Raw genomic sequence first — 16,067 nt, 5'->3', positions numbered from 1 at the left:
ATAAAAGGAAGGTGACAGAATGCTGTGGTTCCCTGTTCTTGCTATCCCCACACAAACATTGTCCCACTAAGGGCAGTTATGCAACTTCTGCAGTGTTTAAGGAAATTTAAGCCTTTTTGTAGCATTTATCTGTTTATTGTGTCCCAGTTTATTCAACAAACGTTTCCAAACTTTGCATGACACCGATCCCACTACCCAACAGTATTTAACACAGCTAATCAGCAAAACATGCAACCCTACCAGGCTGTGTTAAAAATTGCACTCATAGCCCAAGAGTTATCTGAATATTTTTAGTCTATGAATTTCTGAAATAATTTGTTCCAAATCAGTCTTTTTTCTGGAGCTTTAGTTTCTTCTACTTAACTGTGCCTTTTAGTCAATGGACATCTCTTGATAAAACAATCAGAAACAGGGAGAACAGTATTCACTAAGTCAACACTGAAAAAATCTAGAATATACAAACCAAAAGGACAGTACATTTTAGAACTTGTACTATAAGAAAAGACTTTTTAAAGGAAAAACCTTGTAATGATTTTAGTGTCCTTTCAAACACTTTAAAAATCAGCCTCATTCATCTGAATTTCAGCTTTGTGCATCAGTAAGGATGCATTAGGTGGTTTATGAATCTTGTATCTCTTTGTCTGCTCCCTGCAGCTGTACTCTAGTACAGTATCCCACAGCTGAACTAGTGAGATATCCAGAATAGATCAATCCCATCTTTTGAGGTACAGTCCTCAGCAGCACATGCTTAAGTCTTTAATAGGCACTTTGCTTTGAGAGCCTTCCCCTTTGAGGCAGAAGTGGAAAAGGGCCAGTCTCAAATACTTCAGTGGCACTGCTTGTGCTTGAAGGCATTGCAGACATGGAAAAAGAATTCATCCCCTAGCAACAGAGGCGGATTCAGTATGGGGGGAGGATTACTTGGGCAAAAGGAATATTTTTTTTCCATGTAAAAGGCTCCATAAATCCAGATGTTATTCCAGTGAAGTTTGTTCTTGTCTGTAGTATTTACACAATCAGAGTTTGATAATACTGAGTATCCTCTTGCAGTTTTCAGTCTGATTGATACTGAGGAGTCACTAGAGCAGAGGTTTCTGCTTGCAGGTCTGTAGTGCTCCTATTCATGTTTTTAGGCTGTCTCACTCCATTCAAGATTTTCTAAAAGATCAACTAAATCCATGTAGATGATGTGAAAGTGGCAGTTCAATCAAGTTCAATACAATCACTGGCTGTGCAGGTGAGTTTCAATTAAGTTTTCCTCTTTTAAGGTTTGTTATTAGGTATAAGATAAAAGCTTTGAAATAACATCCTTTCAGGAAAAAAATGCCGAAGCATTGGCTTGTATCTTTAGAGAAGCAAATTAGAATTATTTTTTCTTCTTTTACTTTAAAAAGCTTTAGTGCAAATTTCTTCATACATGTTCATCAAGGCACTTTGATCATGTCCCTTGCAATTATTTCCCTGTTAACAAAACAGGCCATCACACTCCTAATGCTTCTTATTTATGGTGACATCTCAGCAGACACATCTTGAAGGGTGTGCAATTTAAATACAGAATTCCTACTGCAGAAATAGCACTAGAATTCTTTATTACCATATGGTAATATAGTTTATTTTTACTAAATAAAAGTGTAGTCAGGATTCTGACTTGGTTCTGACAGATTGGTTGGAAGTTCCTATGCTACCATTGTATGTGTTAATATTTATATATAAACTTTTACTGTCTCAAGTTTTTCAACTGGACATAAAAACAGTATCATATGAGATCATTCTCTCACAGAATAAAGCTGGCACAAATTGGAGTAATATTTCAGTAAGAAATAACTCCCCAAAGTGGCAGAAAAGGTGCTGTGCTGTTACTGCAGGAACAGTGGCTGCCACAGTGCAGAAAAAAACCTACAGGTCCATGTGTACTCTGCTTTCTCCCCGTTTTTCAAGATTTTTTTGCCTTGTTACAGCAGAGTGATGTGAAAGAAGGGTTTCTGCAGCTGTTTTTCCTTTGGCCTTTAACAGATTTCAGCTCTGTGGGCCAGGAATGGAAGCATGTTCTGGAGTTCCTGTTCAGAAACATCCTTATTTGTCCACAGCTCAGGCATAACATTGTGCACAAAAATGGTGTTTCTGAAAGCAGGGTGTAAAACCACATTGGGTTAATGTGTGTGTGCCTGAAGGACATCAGGCTTGTTAGTGAACAGAGTCAGCATCTTTTTCTTTTCCTCAGCTCCAAAGAAAGGTACAATAGAGGAAGGGTCCTGCTAAATGCATAGGAAATCCCTTCTCATCTCTGCAGATGTGAAGGTACATAAAGCCAAAGCTGGAAAAACTTACATGAGGAGAGTTTTGTAGAAGCTTTATGGGGAAAAGCTGTAGGCTGGAAGATCAGTGGTAGGACTTTGGCAGGAAGCTTAACAAGAAGTCCAGAGCAAGATCAACAACAAAAAAAAATAACCTGAAACAGTAAAAATCACCTTAGTTTCTATTGAGTCATGTTCTGTTGTTAAGAGGGTCAGTGTAAGAGGAACAAGATCCCAATGTCCTGAACAAGGGGAAGGGAACATTCCTGTAAAGCCTGTACTGGTTGGAGTGTCTGGGATAAGTAGTGCAATGTACTCTTAAAGAGACTGGATCTGCTCTGGATTAACTTCCTTCTCCCCTTGCTGAAGTTGAATGATGAAGTTTTGCTGCAGCAGTAGAAAAATCTTCAGTCAAGATTGGAAGATGCTCTTCAGAAGATGAAACCAGGAAAAAGACTTGGTCTTACAGTAGTTCTATCATACAAGAAGCATTCCCTGCTTTTCACGGACAAGAACCACCTTCCTCACCAAATGGATTTAGATGCTGGTAAGGACTGCTTTCTGTATTCCCTTACAGTAATTTTCATAAAAATCATATTTGAGTCTTTGAGGACAGGAAGGTGCATTTTGCATTGATGGGAGAAGCCCTGTCAGGTCTACTTTGGTTTGAGACAGAGTTTCCTCTCACTACAGAGTCTGGTATCTGCACGTGGCTCTTCTGTAAATCTTGCTGAAAACACATGGTAGATATCTTCTTAGGTTCCAAGGCAAGCTGTTCTCTGAATCGTTTTCTGAGGAACTGGAAGCTTCAGTGCATCAGGGATAGCCTGTTTCACTGGGGGGGTTTCCCTCTTACAGTTTGGATTTGGGAGCAGCCTGGAGCAAGATCCTCATGTCTAGCAGTGCTTTCTCAAGATAATGTGCCATGCGGGCTGTGTTTGTGTCAGCACAGCTATTGAAGGCTGAAATTGCAAAGTTGATGTGTTCCTCCATAGGGTTGTAACAGACTCCATAGCCATCTGGAACCACGGGACCAAAACACATCACACAATCTGTCTTGGCTGGGACCTGTGGAGACAATGTGATTAAAACCTTCTGACCAGTCAGAGAAAAATGAAACCATCAAATGCAAACAGCTCTGTCAACAGAAGAAACTCAATAAATCTCATTCAACTGCTCTTGAAGGATCTTTGGTCAAGCTCACCTCCCACCACAAGTGCTGGATCCTGCCATTTAGCAGCCATGTGTTTTCCTCTGCATTTGCAGAGGACTGCTTCCCCCCAGGGTAAGCTTCTAAGTCACAAGTAGAACTATTCAGTAAGAATCAGAGCACAGCACTTAACACTAAACTGTTGTGGCTGCTGACTTCATTGATCTCACTTGGACTTAAACACCAAACACTCTTGGTGATCCTGGCTTTGGTTATGTTAGTGTTTTAAATGTCTGTGAGGGACTGTGGCAGGTGTAAGATCAGATCTGTAGCTTTACGGGATTGGCAGCCAGCTTAGAAATTTCTGACCCAATGTAGATGAGTTTCTAACAGAAAGGAACTGAACAGAAACATGGAGAAGGAAAGCATGAAAAGCAACAGAGAGTGCTCCTGGCTCAGATGAGTTGTACCTGGCTGGTTGAGAGCTTGAAGTGCATTGCAACAGCATAGGCTGTGTCCATGAAGAGCTCAGGAATGCTCACCAGGTCCTCGATCGCCTGGAGCTTCAGCCCCAGCAGGTGCCGGTCTATTGCATTGCCCCGTATGGCCTGGAGGAAAGCAAGGATGGATACATGAAAGCCAGGCCAGCAGCAAGTGAGCAAAACAATTTCTTTGGGTTAAAGAAAAGAACACTTCTAAAAAGTCTCTAAATGTTTAAAGTTAGAAAGAAACTAGATCTTGCCTTTAAGACCAATAGTCTTGTCTGTAAGGACTGAAATTAATCACACCAGTGGAAACAACCTTACAGTTCCTGCCCATGGACTCCCTCCGGTTTAAGGGCTCCTTGTGCAACTTCAGCATTTATCAGCAACAGTGATGGTATGAAATTAAGCTATTGTAATACTTGATTCTCTCCTTTAGGCCAGTCACAAGGGACACTTAACATACCAGCTGGAGAGGATTCAGTCTGTGGCCATAGAGCACTGTCAGATCAGAGTCAGGCCTTTGCAACACTAATAACCACACTGTTGTGTTCAGGTCTTGTCTTTCCCCAGAACTCTCATTTGCTGGGTAAATCCCAAGGACACTCACCATGTCTGTGTATTCCCTGTGGGCCTGTGTGGCTCTCCTCAGCAGGTCTGCTTTCTCCTGGTCCTGAGAACACACAGATCTGTTTAAGTTTTTCTCCAGAATGGAGAACCTCATTTTGGGAATTCTCTAGGATGGAGGACATTTCTGCTTTGTGTGTCTGTATGAAACTAATTTATATTTACTAGATTTAATTTTTACATCATTTTGTTTGGCAGCGTTACTTCATTCTGAATAGAGGTCATCCATCAGTAGCAGAACTTAGTTTGAGTAGCTGAACAGCCTTACAAGGGACTTTTTGGTGGGCTCAGAAACATCCACACGATGTTTTTTCAGTACATGTGACAGAAAAATCAAACCCCTGATGTGTAAAGATACTGCAAGCTACGGTTCAGCTCAATATGGGGCGCAGCCCTCCTTAGCTGAAACCAGATGACACAGGGTTAACCCAATAAGCAGCTTTTCTCTTTTCTGGATTCCTCTTACTCCACTTCTTTGAGATCCTCACCGATTTGTCAGGGCTGTCCATGGATTGCACAAACTTGAGGGAGGCCACAGAGGCGGAGCGGATGGTGTCGGTGCGGCCCAGGCGGAACATCCGCAGTGACGCGCTCTCGTACGTGGCACAGGCGTGGCCGTACATCCTGGGACAGGGAGGAGAAACACACACAGGTGACTCTGCCCTGGGAGAGCCTTGTCTGTGCCACCTTTATCAAGTTCATGTGTTTGAGTCTGTCAGTGAGGAGGTGGAGGAATGACCTATGGGAGGTCTTACCTGTAGTATGCCAGCTGCAAGGCCAGCTGGATAAAAGCATCAGGGCTGATCTTCTCTGACTTGGGAAAACCTTTCCCAAATTGATGAAAGACCATGACTTTGATATCCAGATCTTCGACCAATCTATGAGGAAAGAAAGAGGAACTGTTGCTTTGTTTGTTGCTCATTCTTGAAACACAGAGGAATGGATTTGCTTTCACGAGGCTCAGAGGGAACAGGCCATCTGGATCTGACCTATGCAGGGACAGAGAGCTCCAGCACACATAGATCTCTTTGGGCAGCATCACAGAGGTCGTGTGTGTTTATGCTCCAGTACTCTTAGCTAGATCCAGTAAAGTCTTGCTCTTTCTTAGCAAATAGGATGAATCAGTAATAACCCCTTTCCAGCAACTCTGACCTTATTCCTGGCAGTGCTTTCCAGCTCAGCTCAATGCTGTTGAGCCCAGAAGTCACTGGGAAAGCTCCCTGGCTGCAGTGGGGAAAGCCTCATTTAAACCACTGACAGGCTCCAAAGAGGGACATGAATTACTCCCTCAGTCACCCACCCACTTCTCCACTGCTTCATACTCACATGTTGAGGTTTTGCTTTGCATTCTCTATGTCATTCTTGATTTCTGGGGTGATGTTAAACCGCAGCTTTTTGGGCATTGGCAGAGGAACTGTGGGTGATTTGCCCACCTCGGGATTTTTCCTGCACAGAGAAATGATTCTGTTTGACCAGACCTTTGGCATGAGGCTCAGCTAGGAAAGCCAGAGCCTGGATAGAAATGCACAGGAGACCCTAACACCTTGTGACAATGCTCACAGCCTGACAGACCCCTCACAGTGCCAACAAGGGATCTCCCATGCTGAGGAAAAGCAGGGGCAGGACTCACGTGAACTGCACAATGTGATCCAGAAGAGCAACGATGGGTGGGCCTTCGGAGGGAGCATGCTCATAGACGAGACCACAGGAGCCATCTTCAGCAATGATGAACTGGCAGAGAAGCACGAGAGGACAGTGTAGAAGACTGGCAGTGTGTGAGGCAGAAGATACCCAGAGAGACCTCAGTGTTTCCCTGTCTGTATCAGAGCCTGTCCTTGCACACTGAAAGGTCTCCTTCAGCAGGACAGCAGTGGAAGCCTTTCAGCAGGTGCAGAAGATCTGACAGCACTGTTACAGTTCTGCAAAATTCCCTGAGTAAGGGTGTGACTGACATATTGGTATGCTCAGTGCTTTGGCCATACAGAGGTTCAATGGTTCTGATTTACTGAGAGCACCCACAGTACAGGAATAGCATTGCCACACGCTGGCTTACCCTTACTTTTCAATCAGCTTGAACATTTAAAGTTTATCCCCTTGGTGAAGAGTTCCAAATGGGAACAAAACAGCTGAAAACACTATGAAGAGTTCAGCAGGTATGAGAAGAGTCCTCTAAAGCACCATTGCTACAATCCACAAGCCAGGATATACCAACTAGGAAAAGCTCCAACAGCAGCTGCTGTTGAAGGATTTTAACAAGACTGAATGGAGAAGAGATCAGAGAGATGCTGTGGAATGGCAGTGCATGTTTCAAAAAACAAAACAAAATGCCATTGGGCAGCTTCTGGCAGAACCAGGAAAAGTGACAAGCCTGGAGGAGATCCAAGGAACAGACCTCCCATCGTTTGGGCTGCCTCCGAGCAGACGAGGCATTGTTCACCGCAGGCAGAAAATTGATTTATAAGGAACACAAAGACCTGCTGCACTGAATAAACGTGGGCAGAGGCAGAAAAGAAACAAGTCCCTGAGGCAGCAACGAGTGCTGGTGACTGCAGGGGGAACCACAGGATCTCACTCCGTCAGCCACCACTCCCTGTCTCCCTTGTTCATCCACTCTCTTGACATGAGAGTGCGAAAGGTTCCTGGGATTTTTTGGACTTTTGTAGTCTCAGGAAACACCTCCAGAGCCACCTCTTGGGCACCTTTAGAGCACCGGGTCTTACCTGCAGGGTTTTGTCGAACCAGCGGTTGCCGCTGTTGAAGCGGCTGCCGCCGCCGTGCAGCATCTGCGCGGCCACGCGGCTCTTGTAGATGTCGTCAGACACCCGGGGCATGGGGGCGTCCAGGCACACGGTGCAGATGCTCTTCTCAATCACACGCACGGACTCCTTGTTGGTCTTGTCTGGGAGAGAAATGAACCGTGAGTAAGAGGAAGTTGTGTCACTGGAAGGAGACGGAAATTTGAAAGAGTTGAGTTTGAAGGACGTGGTGTTGGGTTCCCACTGTACCTCAGTGGGAGTGTACACAGCTATTGTAATTGCAGCCAGCTGGGTTGTTACAGGTGTGAACATGTTGCATTCACCCTCCTTTCTTCACTTTTCTTACACCCTACCCATCTGTAAGGCAACAAACTCAGGGATTTCACTAAACTTCACACTTTGAATCTGTACCTTCCAACCAAAAAATTACAATAGATTGCAATGATTGCTTCTTCAAGGTGGAAAGCTCATGTTACCTGTCCAAAACAAGCTTCCAAAAGAAAGACCTGAGCAGAGCATAGTAGTGAGGTTTGTTATTCAAGAATCTGCAGTGTTTGTAAGCACTTGTGTGTTAGGGGCTCTACAGACCTTTCAGGAGGTTGTTGTAGGCTTTTGCCCAGCTGTTTCGGTGGTTGGTGGTGAGGATCCCAATAGGTTCTTTGTTTGTTTGGAGGGAGGTGTTCCAAATCTTCTCCAGCTGAATGAAGAGCTGGTCAGCAGTAAGGGGAGATCCATCACTGTTGTAAACATCCAGTTCAAAGAACTAAAGGTGAGAAGAGGAGACGAGGACAGAGACAGAATGTGAGAGAAGATAATTATTGTCCAACTTCAGAAACTGGGAACAGCTGCTTTGAGAAGGTAAGACCTGGCTGAACTCAGCTTGCAAGACCTTTGAAGGATGCTGAGAATTGAGAGACCCAAGTCCAGCTTCCCTTGCAGGGCATAAATACAGTCTTGGTTTTATGAAGCCAAGGTAACAAGGACCAATGAGGAATTCCTGTTTCTGAGATTAAGTTGCAGTGGGAGGGTTTGTTTTCCAATTTCCACTTTCAGTTTCCAGTTGAGACATGGTCTCTGGGCTTTGAGAGACAGTGACAAGAAACAGAGGAAGACAGTATTTTTCTGTCTCTAGTCTGTTGCTTACACATGGCAATTCTGCTGCTGGCCGAAGGTGATAAACAGAGCAGGAACAAATCCCTGGTGAGGCAAACCTTGTGGGCAGAGACTTTGTTATTCCCTTTCCTCTGGATAACAGCTAGCAAAAGGGACACCTGCACCTCAACAAACCTTGAAAACCCAGCAGCTGCCCTACCTGGAAGTTGTGAACGACTGTGATGTGTCTGGACTGCTTTTTGCCTTTGGCGTAGTTGACAATGGAGTCCCGCTTGGGCCCGGGAATGCGGCAGGATGAGAGGATCTGGTAGTACTGGTTCATACACAGGGGCTTCCCACCCATGTACTCCACTGGAAGGGTCTCACTGGACACAGCAAGGTAAGGAAGAAGGAGAGAACAAATCAGTGTGAGCACACCTGTGCTCCCCACACAGGTTACATGCTCAGCCCTGCAGCCACTCACTCACCCTAGCAAAACCTAAGTGTTGGAGGCATAAAAAGGGGTTGTCCTTCCCCATTCCTATCAGCTTTCTTAGTACAGGCTACAAAAAAATGTCTGTTTGCTGGCCTTTCATTTGGGAAGGGGAAAAAATAGTCCTTTCTGTGACACCAGAATCAGATCTCTGGACCTACTCCATGGCTGTAGTTCTGAGTGACGAGTGTCTGATGTGCTGATATGACTCAGTAACTAGGCAGGGGCTCAATCACTCCCTTCTGCAGTCATATTCCAACTACCCTGAACTTTGTCTGGCTGTTGGTGTTGATAAACATATTTTTGGACCTTAAATAAGGCATGTCCAGCAGAGATTTGCTGATGACTGAAAGATAAAGGGTAAGGGAGGAACAAATTTCTCTAGAGCTTGTCACATCTAGCTGGGAGATGAGAAACACCAGGAACCCAAAATTAGAGACTTAGATTCCTGCTGCCTGAATGGTAGCTTGGCCTGTGAGCAAACAGAAGTGCAAAGCTCCATGGGACTGTCAGTTGTGCTCGCTCCCTCCAAGCACGTTCCCATAAGGTAAACAACGTGAAGACAGAAGAGTTAAGTTTGCTTTTTTCCACTGGAGGGGACTGTGACAGTGAGCAGTGCTGGGGATTACAGTATGTCTTTTCAAGTATGTACTGTCATCTCTTGCCTTTCTTCGTGGGAGATTTATGGACTCAGCCTCTCTGACATTAAGGAAGGTGTGAGCTCTCAGGAGGGTCAGTAACTCACTTGTCAATCATGGTCTTGAAATCCAGGATACCCTCGATCAGCTTGGCAGCAAACCTGGAAAAATACCAAATGTAACAAGCTGAGATCAAGCAGAGACTGTCTGGGGCTGAGGGACGAGCTGAGGAGGATTAGCAGAGATGTTCTCTGCTCCTTGAAAGCTCAGCATTTCTGCCAAGCCCCTGTTGTGCCCATCTCTGGTTCACTGACACAGCCACTCTGGGCTGTGACTTGAGATTGCTGGAAAGTCGTACCATGTGGCACTTTCTTTTTTTATGTGTATTACTATACAGCCGAGGAACTCTGGACAGGTCATGCATTAATGACCCTCTAACAGCAGTGTTTGCTACTGATGTGTTATGAATTTATCACATCTGAGTTCTGATTCTCAGCATTAAAACAGCACCAAGAGAAGGAGATTTCTGCCCTTCTCTGGCTGGGGGCCACCTTGGAGCGTCATGCCAAGGTGCAGCTGTTTCTCCCTTGCATCCAAAACACCACTGCTGACTGAATTCCTACCCCAGGGAATATCCTGCTGCTAACACAAGTCCGGAGAACCTTCCTCTAGCATTGAGGGCTTGGAAATAAAGCAGATGTACTGCATGTGGACACTGAGATGTTGTGTTTACCAGGATCAACAGAAACACTGCCAATGCCAGCTCCCAGCAGGGCTGTGACAAGCCACATCAAGCTGCTTAGCTGGAAGTGACAGATTGGCCTTCTCTGACATGGGAGCTCCCACCTGTCCCTGAAGGAAGGAGGTCACTGGGACAGGAGGTTGTGCTGCCTGAGTGAGGTGGTGCCAACATTTGGCATTTGCAGGCAGTATCCTTGAGATTGGCTCAGCCTTCCCATCCCTGGGAAAGATCAAAGGACACAACTCCGAGAAACTAAGGGTTCTGTGAAATATTCTGCAAAGTAGTTTTCAATGAAAATTTCTCAGCCTTATTGCAAAACATGAGGGAAATGCCAGTGAGAGAGTCTATTTCCTTCCAGAGAATGAACAGCCTGGAAGCAGAGTTTGGGCTCGAAGAGAGGGGGGAAGCTGACTGACTTGTTTTCAGCCAGCAGTTTTGCCAGGTTAAGGAGTAAAAAACCACCACTTTCCAAATTTGCCTTCTGCTTTTGGAAGCTTTAGTTTCAAGCTGCACTGTCAAACTTCTTTGTACAGCCACAAACTACCCAAACACACATTTAGATTGTACTTTACACAGGAGCCAACCTTCTTATGCAGCTGCTGAATTCCACTGGTTGGGCACTTGCAATTCTCCAGATTATTTGGAAAACTTAAGAGTGAATAATAGGACAGAAAGCTTTCAAGACATTTGTGTACTCTTGCACTGTTGTAAGGCTAATCCTGTGATCAGGTGTATCGGGGAGTGGGAAGGAGGATTTATTCCCAGCCTCACTGATCCCTTGGCTGGTACTTTTGATCTGCCAGGACAGTGCTGACTGGTATCTGTGGCAAAGGTAACTGTGTAAAGGTTGGTGCTAAAGTTTTGCAGGTGGATTCAAAACACTATCCTAGTGGTGGTTAAAAATTAAAGGGAGCCCACGAGGAAAGGAGAGCATGGCAGGGTCTGATTGCAAGGAAAAGCTTGGAGTGGAAAGATGGGTCACTGTGAAGTTTCCCAAACCATGAATCACAATAGGGGACAGTCTCTGTCAGGCTCCCCCATCCCTATAAACTAGCAAACTCCAGAGGCATTTCTGGGTGATTTCCTTTACGTGCCTGGGTTCTTTTTATGCCTCCTCTATCTGCACACACAACCACAGTGCCTCCAGTACATCCTCAAAATGCCTCCAGCCAGTGATTGGACCATTTTGCAGTGAAGATCTGTGCTTGAGCAAAGATCTAAACGTAGTTTCTCAGTCCCTGTTTAAAACCTGAACCACTAGACTCTCTGGTTTTCTCCCCTGATTAAATATTTAGTCTGGTGCAACCAGGAGTTTCCTTACAGCCTGGCAGCCTTGCCCTTACAGCAGAGACAGCTCAGACCAGGGGACCACATTGTAATTACTCATTCCCAATCTATCTTAATACCCTCATCCCTGTTGAGCACAGAAAGCTCATCCCACCTATAACCTAAGGGAAGGTAGAAAAGGATTTTACCTGAGCTGACCTTGTCGATCCAGAAAATCCTGCTTGGGTAAAACCACACCTGGGCTGGAGTGGACCACAACTGGCAGGCGATATTCCAGGTAAGCTGTCTTCAGCCACCAGTCTGAGAGCTGGGATGGAGAAAGAAAACATGCAGGGAGCTGCTGCTGCCCAAGCCAAGCCTGGCTGCTCCCAGTTCTGTCCCACACTTTGCAAACAAAGTGTTTGGGGTCTGTACTATGCGGGCAGAAAGGGAAATAAGGATTTGAGCAAGGCATGGGGGGCTTTTGTTGCAGGGCTTAAGCAGAGGGTTTCCTTCAGCTTCTTGGGGCAGCTGTGTGATGCTGATAGGTTCAAGCAGGGCCAGTGACTCCCTGATGTGCTCACCCAAGTCCTGGTTAGAAGTTTGCACAGCTTGGGGAGATGAGCAGCAAACTGGTCAGGGAGGTGATGCCATTAAAACACAGGTGTCAGTGCATGCAGCCAGGACAGGGAAAAGATGCACATCAGCCCTCCACCCTCCCTAACCAGAGCTGGGGCCAGAGCCCTGACCTACCCAGTTCTCTGTTTTCTTGGCTCTTCTCTCCAGGCCTTTCTGCAGCCTCTCTCCGACGCCTCCCGGCTTGCGGAACTCAGCCACCAGCTCCTGCGTGTGGCTCAGCTCCTCGGGGCTGACGATGGGCTGCAGGGCCAGCAGGTACCGATCCAGGGTCTGCTGCAGTGGTGGCACGGGCAGGTAGGGCAGCGCTTCCTGGTGCAGCTGGAATCTGCCTGGGATCTTGTTTAGAGCTGTCTGCTTCAGCAGGCCACAGGGCCTGGCCTGAAAAGCACAGAGTAAATGTCGAGACAAAACTTCCCCTGAGGTAGCAAAGAACCTGGATCTAGGAGTCTCCATCCCAGGCTCTCTGTGGGCACATGGGTGTCCCAGCCTGGGAGCAGAGCACAGTGCTGGAGAGGGTGCAGGACATCCAGGAAAGCTGTGAAAGAGAAACTGCATCTCCCAAGATTCCTATTCTCAGCTTCTCAGAGAAAATGCTGCTGGGATGACAACACATCTCCCAACTCTCTGGACACCTTCCAGCTGAGAGTCTCCATACGACGGACAAAGTCAAACCCCTCCATCCCATGGTAAGTGGGAAAAAAGTTGTGAAAAAAATAATCCTCTTATGTGTACTATCAGAAACTTTCATTATTTCTTACAAAAGTGTAAGGCTAAAAAGCAGAACCCTTGTGCCAAAGCAAACTACCCTTTTGGCTTTGAGCAGGCAGAATTTAGCTAAGTTTGGGGAAAGATTAAAATGCCTCTTCTCTGCCTATTCAGGAGATTGTGGGTGATGCCAAAAGGCTCCTGAGATCCAGTTGGGTCATGTGAGAGCAAAAGCCTTAGAAAGCACCAACCTGTTCCCTGGCTGGAGAAATATAACAGAGCAAACCCAAGTGTTCACCAGGAAATCAACCCACCAGTTTTCCCCAAAAAGAATAACAACATCCTTTTGGATCAACAGGGTTGGACATTCTTCAGTTTGAAGATGTTTTCAATAGTACTCTCAAGGTTTCCAGTTCCCTCTGCACCTCCCTCTCCCATTAAGCTACTAAATCAGACACTCCTGCAGGACTCTGGACTTTGCATTGTCAGTATATTGAGAATGCAAAGCCACTGAGAACATTCCCTTTGGCTTCTAAAGCAGTGAGAAAATAGCTGTCCCACACCTCCACCCAGCTGTTAAGCACAGAAAAGAAAGGGCTAAATCTACAAGATTACAAAGCCCCCCCAGAAACTGCGTGGTTTTGGGCAGTTAGGTCTTTGTGGGACCTGGGAAGAGCTGTGAGATTGAGGTTTGGAAAAGGAATGAGAAAAACAATAGGAGGAGGAATTACTGAAGCATGAAAGAAGAGTGGGACTGGGAGGAAAAGAAAGGTGTTGATCGTAGCAGCTTGGGCATACTGTACCTTCTCTGCTTGCTTCTGCTTCAGCCTATCCATGGCTGGTAGGACAGAAAAGCCCGTAAACCTCTCCCTCCTGTGGCCTGTGTGGGTCTCCTCTTCCACCTGACAATGTGCTGCCCCTGCAGGGCGTCACCTCATTAGCCAACTGCCACATGACTGCTCCGATCAGAGGGCTCAAGGGCTGGCACAGCCCCGACAGGGGACAGGTATTATCAGACCACTGGGTTGCGACAACTGCCCTGAAGGTGCCCCTCTGGGCAGCTGATCGATACCTGGCTAGAGCCTCTCTCTGCCCGAGCTCTGTGCTCCAATTACCGCAGAAGTGGGGATGCTGTTCCTTCAGCCTTTGCCTGGACCCTGAAACTACTGTGGCTGCTGGGAGAGATACCTGGACATAAGGCAGGAGAGACCCCAGTTTATGTCCTGGAGGTGGCACCATGGGCAGTACCTGAACTGCCTTCACTCCCCATGCATGTGTGGTCATTACTGCAAGCTGAGACTCTGGGCAGTTCTGGGTTGTCAACTCTTAGGAAAAAAAATAAAAAATGAAACTAACCAAAAAGTATCTCCACGGCAAAGCAATGAGAGTGCCATGCAGTCACAAGGAATATCAGCCCCTCCTTCATGTCTAATGAATTGAGGGCAGACAAGCACAGTCTGCTCTGCACAGCTTGAATAGAGTATGATGATTCCAAACAAACAGCTGCAGATTTTCCATGTGGTAACAATGAAAATCCCAAAACAAACCCATGGAAGCCACTGTATGTTAAAATGTGGAATGCATTTGTTATCTTCCTCTTTTCTGTCCCCTGCTTGTTTGGTTTGGGGTTAAACTCAAGGATTTGGTGGGAGGAGGAGCAGTGATCAGACCTGAGGAGGCAGCTGGCAGCAAACCAGAGGGGACAGCCCAACCCTCCCCACAAGCAGCAGGAAAACGAACACCAGTGGAGCAGGATGTACAAACAGGGCCAGCCTGTGGGCTGGCATTGCTGCCAAGCCATGTTCCAACACAGCAAAGAATCTTTTCCAGTGCCTGCAAAGCTGGTGGGAAAGGAAATCCACCTGCTGGGGTCAGAAGGAATTTCATAGCTGATTATTAGCACAGCCACAGCATTGAGTGTCAGGATGTCAGAGGTTTGTCTTTTATTTTTAAATCAGCCCCAACTGGAGATCTCAGTACAAGAAAGACAAGGCACTGCTGGAGAGGGTCCAGAGGAGGACATAAAGATAATTAAGGGACTTGAGTATCTCTCGTATGGAGGAGAGTGAGAGGCTGTGTAAATTCGTCCTATTTAATCTGAAGAAGAGGAGGCTGACAGGGAATCTCAACAATCCATATAAATATCATCGAGGTGGGCGTCAAGAGGGTGGTGCCAGACTCTCTTCAGTGGTGTGCAGTGACAGGAGAGAGAGCAATGGCCGTAGACTAAAACACAAGAAAGCCTGCCCTCAACATGAGGAATAACTTTTTTACATTGAGGATGGCAGAGCACTGTGCCCTAGTGTCCAGGGATGGCGTGGAGCCTCCCACTCTAGAGACATTCCAAACCCACCTGGACACGTTCCTGTGTCACCTGCTGTAGGACACCCTGCGATGGCAGGGGGGTTAGACAGGCCGATCTCCAGAGATCCACACCTTCCACCCCCGACAGTTCTGGGACTGTCATCTCCACCCTGGACAGCTTTACCGTGCACGCTGCCGCCAGGCACGGCAAGGAACCGGCGGCTGTGGGGGACTGACCAGCAGGGCCCGTGCCCCGCTCCGGGACAGGTGGCACCAAGCCCATCCGAACCCACCCGGCCGCACAGTCCTGACCGGGAACCGGGCTCGTACTCCAGGCTGGGGAGCGGGGCTGGACCCGACAGCGGCACCACCGCTAAAGGCCCCGCACAGACCCGGGCTCGCCGCCCGCCCGCCCACCCCGTACCCTGCCCGGTGCAGGAACCCTCGACCAGCCCGGCCGCCAGCTCGGACCCTATCCCCGACCGGTCCTGGCGGAGCTGCCCCTCCCGGTGTCGCTCTTACCGCAGCCCTGGCCACCAAGGCGAGCATGGTCCCGCGCCCCGAGCCCCGGGCCCGCCGCAAGGACACCCCGGCCGCCGCCGCCGCCGCCGCTCCACCGCCCCGGGGCGGGGCTTCCCCGCCGCCATCTTGGAGTGGGGCGAATCCCGCGTTGCCATCTTTGAGAAGGGCAGAGTGATGCTTTGAGCGGACGGAGCGCAGCGACCGGTGTCAGTAGCCGTGTTGCGGTCCCTCTCTCCGCTTCCTCTTCCAGAAGACGGTGAGGAGAGTATTCCTGTCTTCCTTCTCGCCCCTCCAAGCCTCCACTCCCCTTCGTGCACACCCATCCTTCTCCCGTGTGGGCAGGAAGGGCCGCGCCCT

At 47.4% G+C, this 16,067-nt stretch overlaps 1 protein-coding gene across 3 annotated transcripts; it reads right to left on the bottom strand.

Annotated features, from left to right (window-relative positions):
* Positions 1-113: 113 nt before the first annotated feature.
* On the bottom strand, positions 114-15,773 carry CRAT (carnitine O-acetyltransferase). 3 transcript variants are annotated; one of them, XM_088177500.1, is made up of 15 exons: positions 15,711-15,773; positions 13,688-13,803; positions 12,294-12,557; positions 11,750-11,868; positions 9,640-9,693; positions 8,622-8,787; positions 7,898-8,072; positions 7,274-7,452; positions 6,184-6,284; positions 5,880-5,999; positions 5,309-5,431; positions 5,042-5,177; positions 4,537-4,599; positions 3,915-4,052; positions 114-3,362 (listed from the first exon to the last, which is right to left on the bottom strand). In XM_088177500.1, the coding sequence occupies exons 2-15, from the start codon at positions 13,718-13,720 to the stop codon at positions 3,147-3,149; spliced, it is 1,887 nt and encodes a 628-aa protein (XP_088033626.1). In that variant the 5' UTR covers positions 13,721-13,803; positions 15,711-15,773; the 3' UTR covers positions 114-3,146. The 3 variants fall into 3 exon arrangements, with proteins under 3 accessions (XP_088033626.1, XP_088033627.1, XP_088033628.1); XM_088177501.1 differs by lacking the exon at positions 13,688-13,803 and having other exon boundaries at positions 15,711-15,752; XM_088177502.1 differs by lacking the exons at positions 13,688-13,803; positions 15,711-15,773 and having other exon boundaries at positions 12,294-12,885.
* Positions 15,774-16,067: the final 294 nt, after the last annotated feature.

The sequence above is a fragment of the Sturnus vulgaris genome, chromosome 22 (genome assembly GCF_052056855.1).
Source record: "Sturnus vulgaris isolate bStuVul1 chromosome 22, bStuVul1.hap1, whole genome shotgun sequence".
Lineage (NCBI taxonomy): Eukaryota > Metazoa > Chordata > Aves > Passeriformes > Sturnidae > Sturnus > Sturnus vulgaris.
Note: the sequence above shows the minus strand (reverse complement) of the source record. Positions and strands in the feature narration are given on the sequence as shown.

Bases quoted from the DNA above. Each gene is read 5' to 3' on its own strand.
- CRAT (XM_088177502.1), bottom strand. From the start codon at position 12,734: ATGCAGTTTCTCTTTCACAGCTTTCCTGGATGTCCTGCACCCTCTCCA. The intron at 11,869-12,293 runs GTAGGTCAGGGC...TCTCCATCCCAG, and splicing joins CCAAGAAAACAGAGAACTGG to CTCTCAGACTGGTGGCTGAA. The intron at 5,432-5,879 runs GTGAGTATGAAG...CTTTCCTCATAG, and splicing joins GCAAAGCAAAACCTCAACAT to ATTGGTCGAAGATCTGGATA.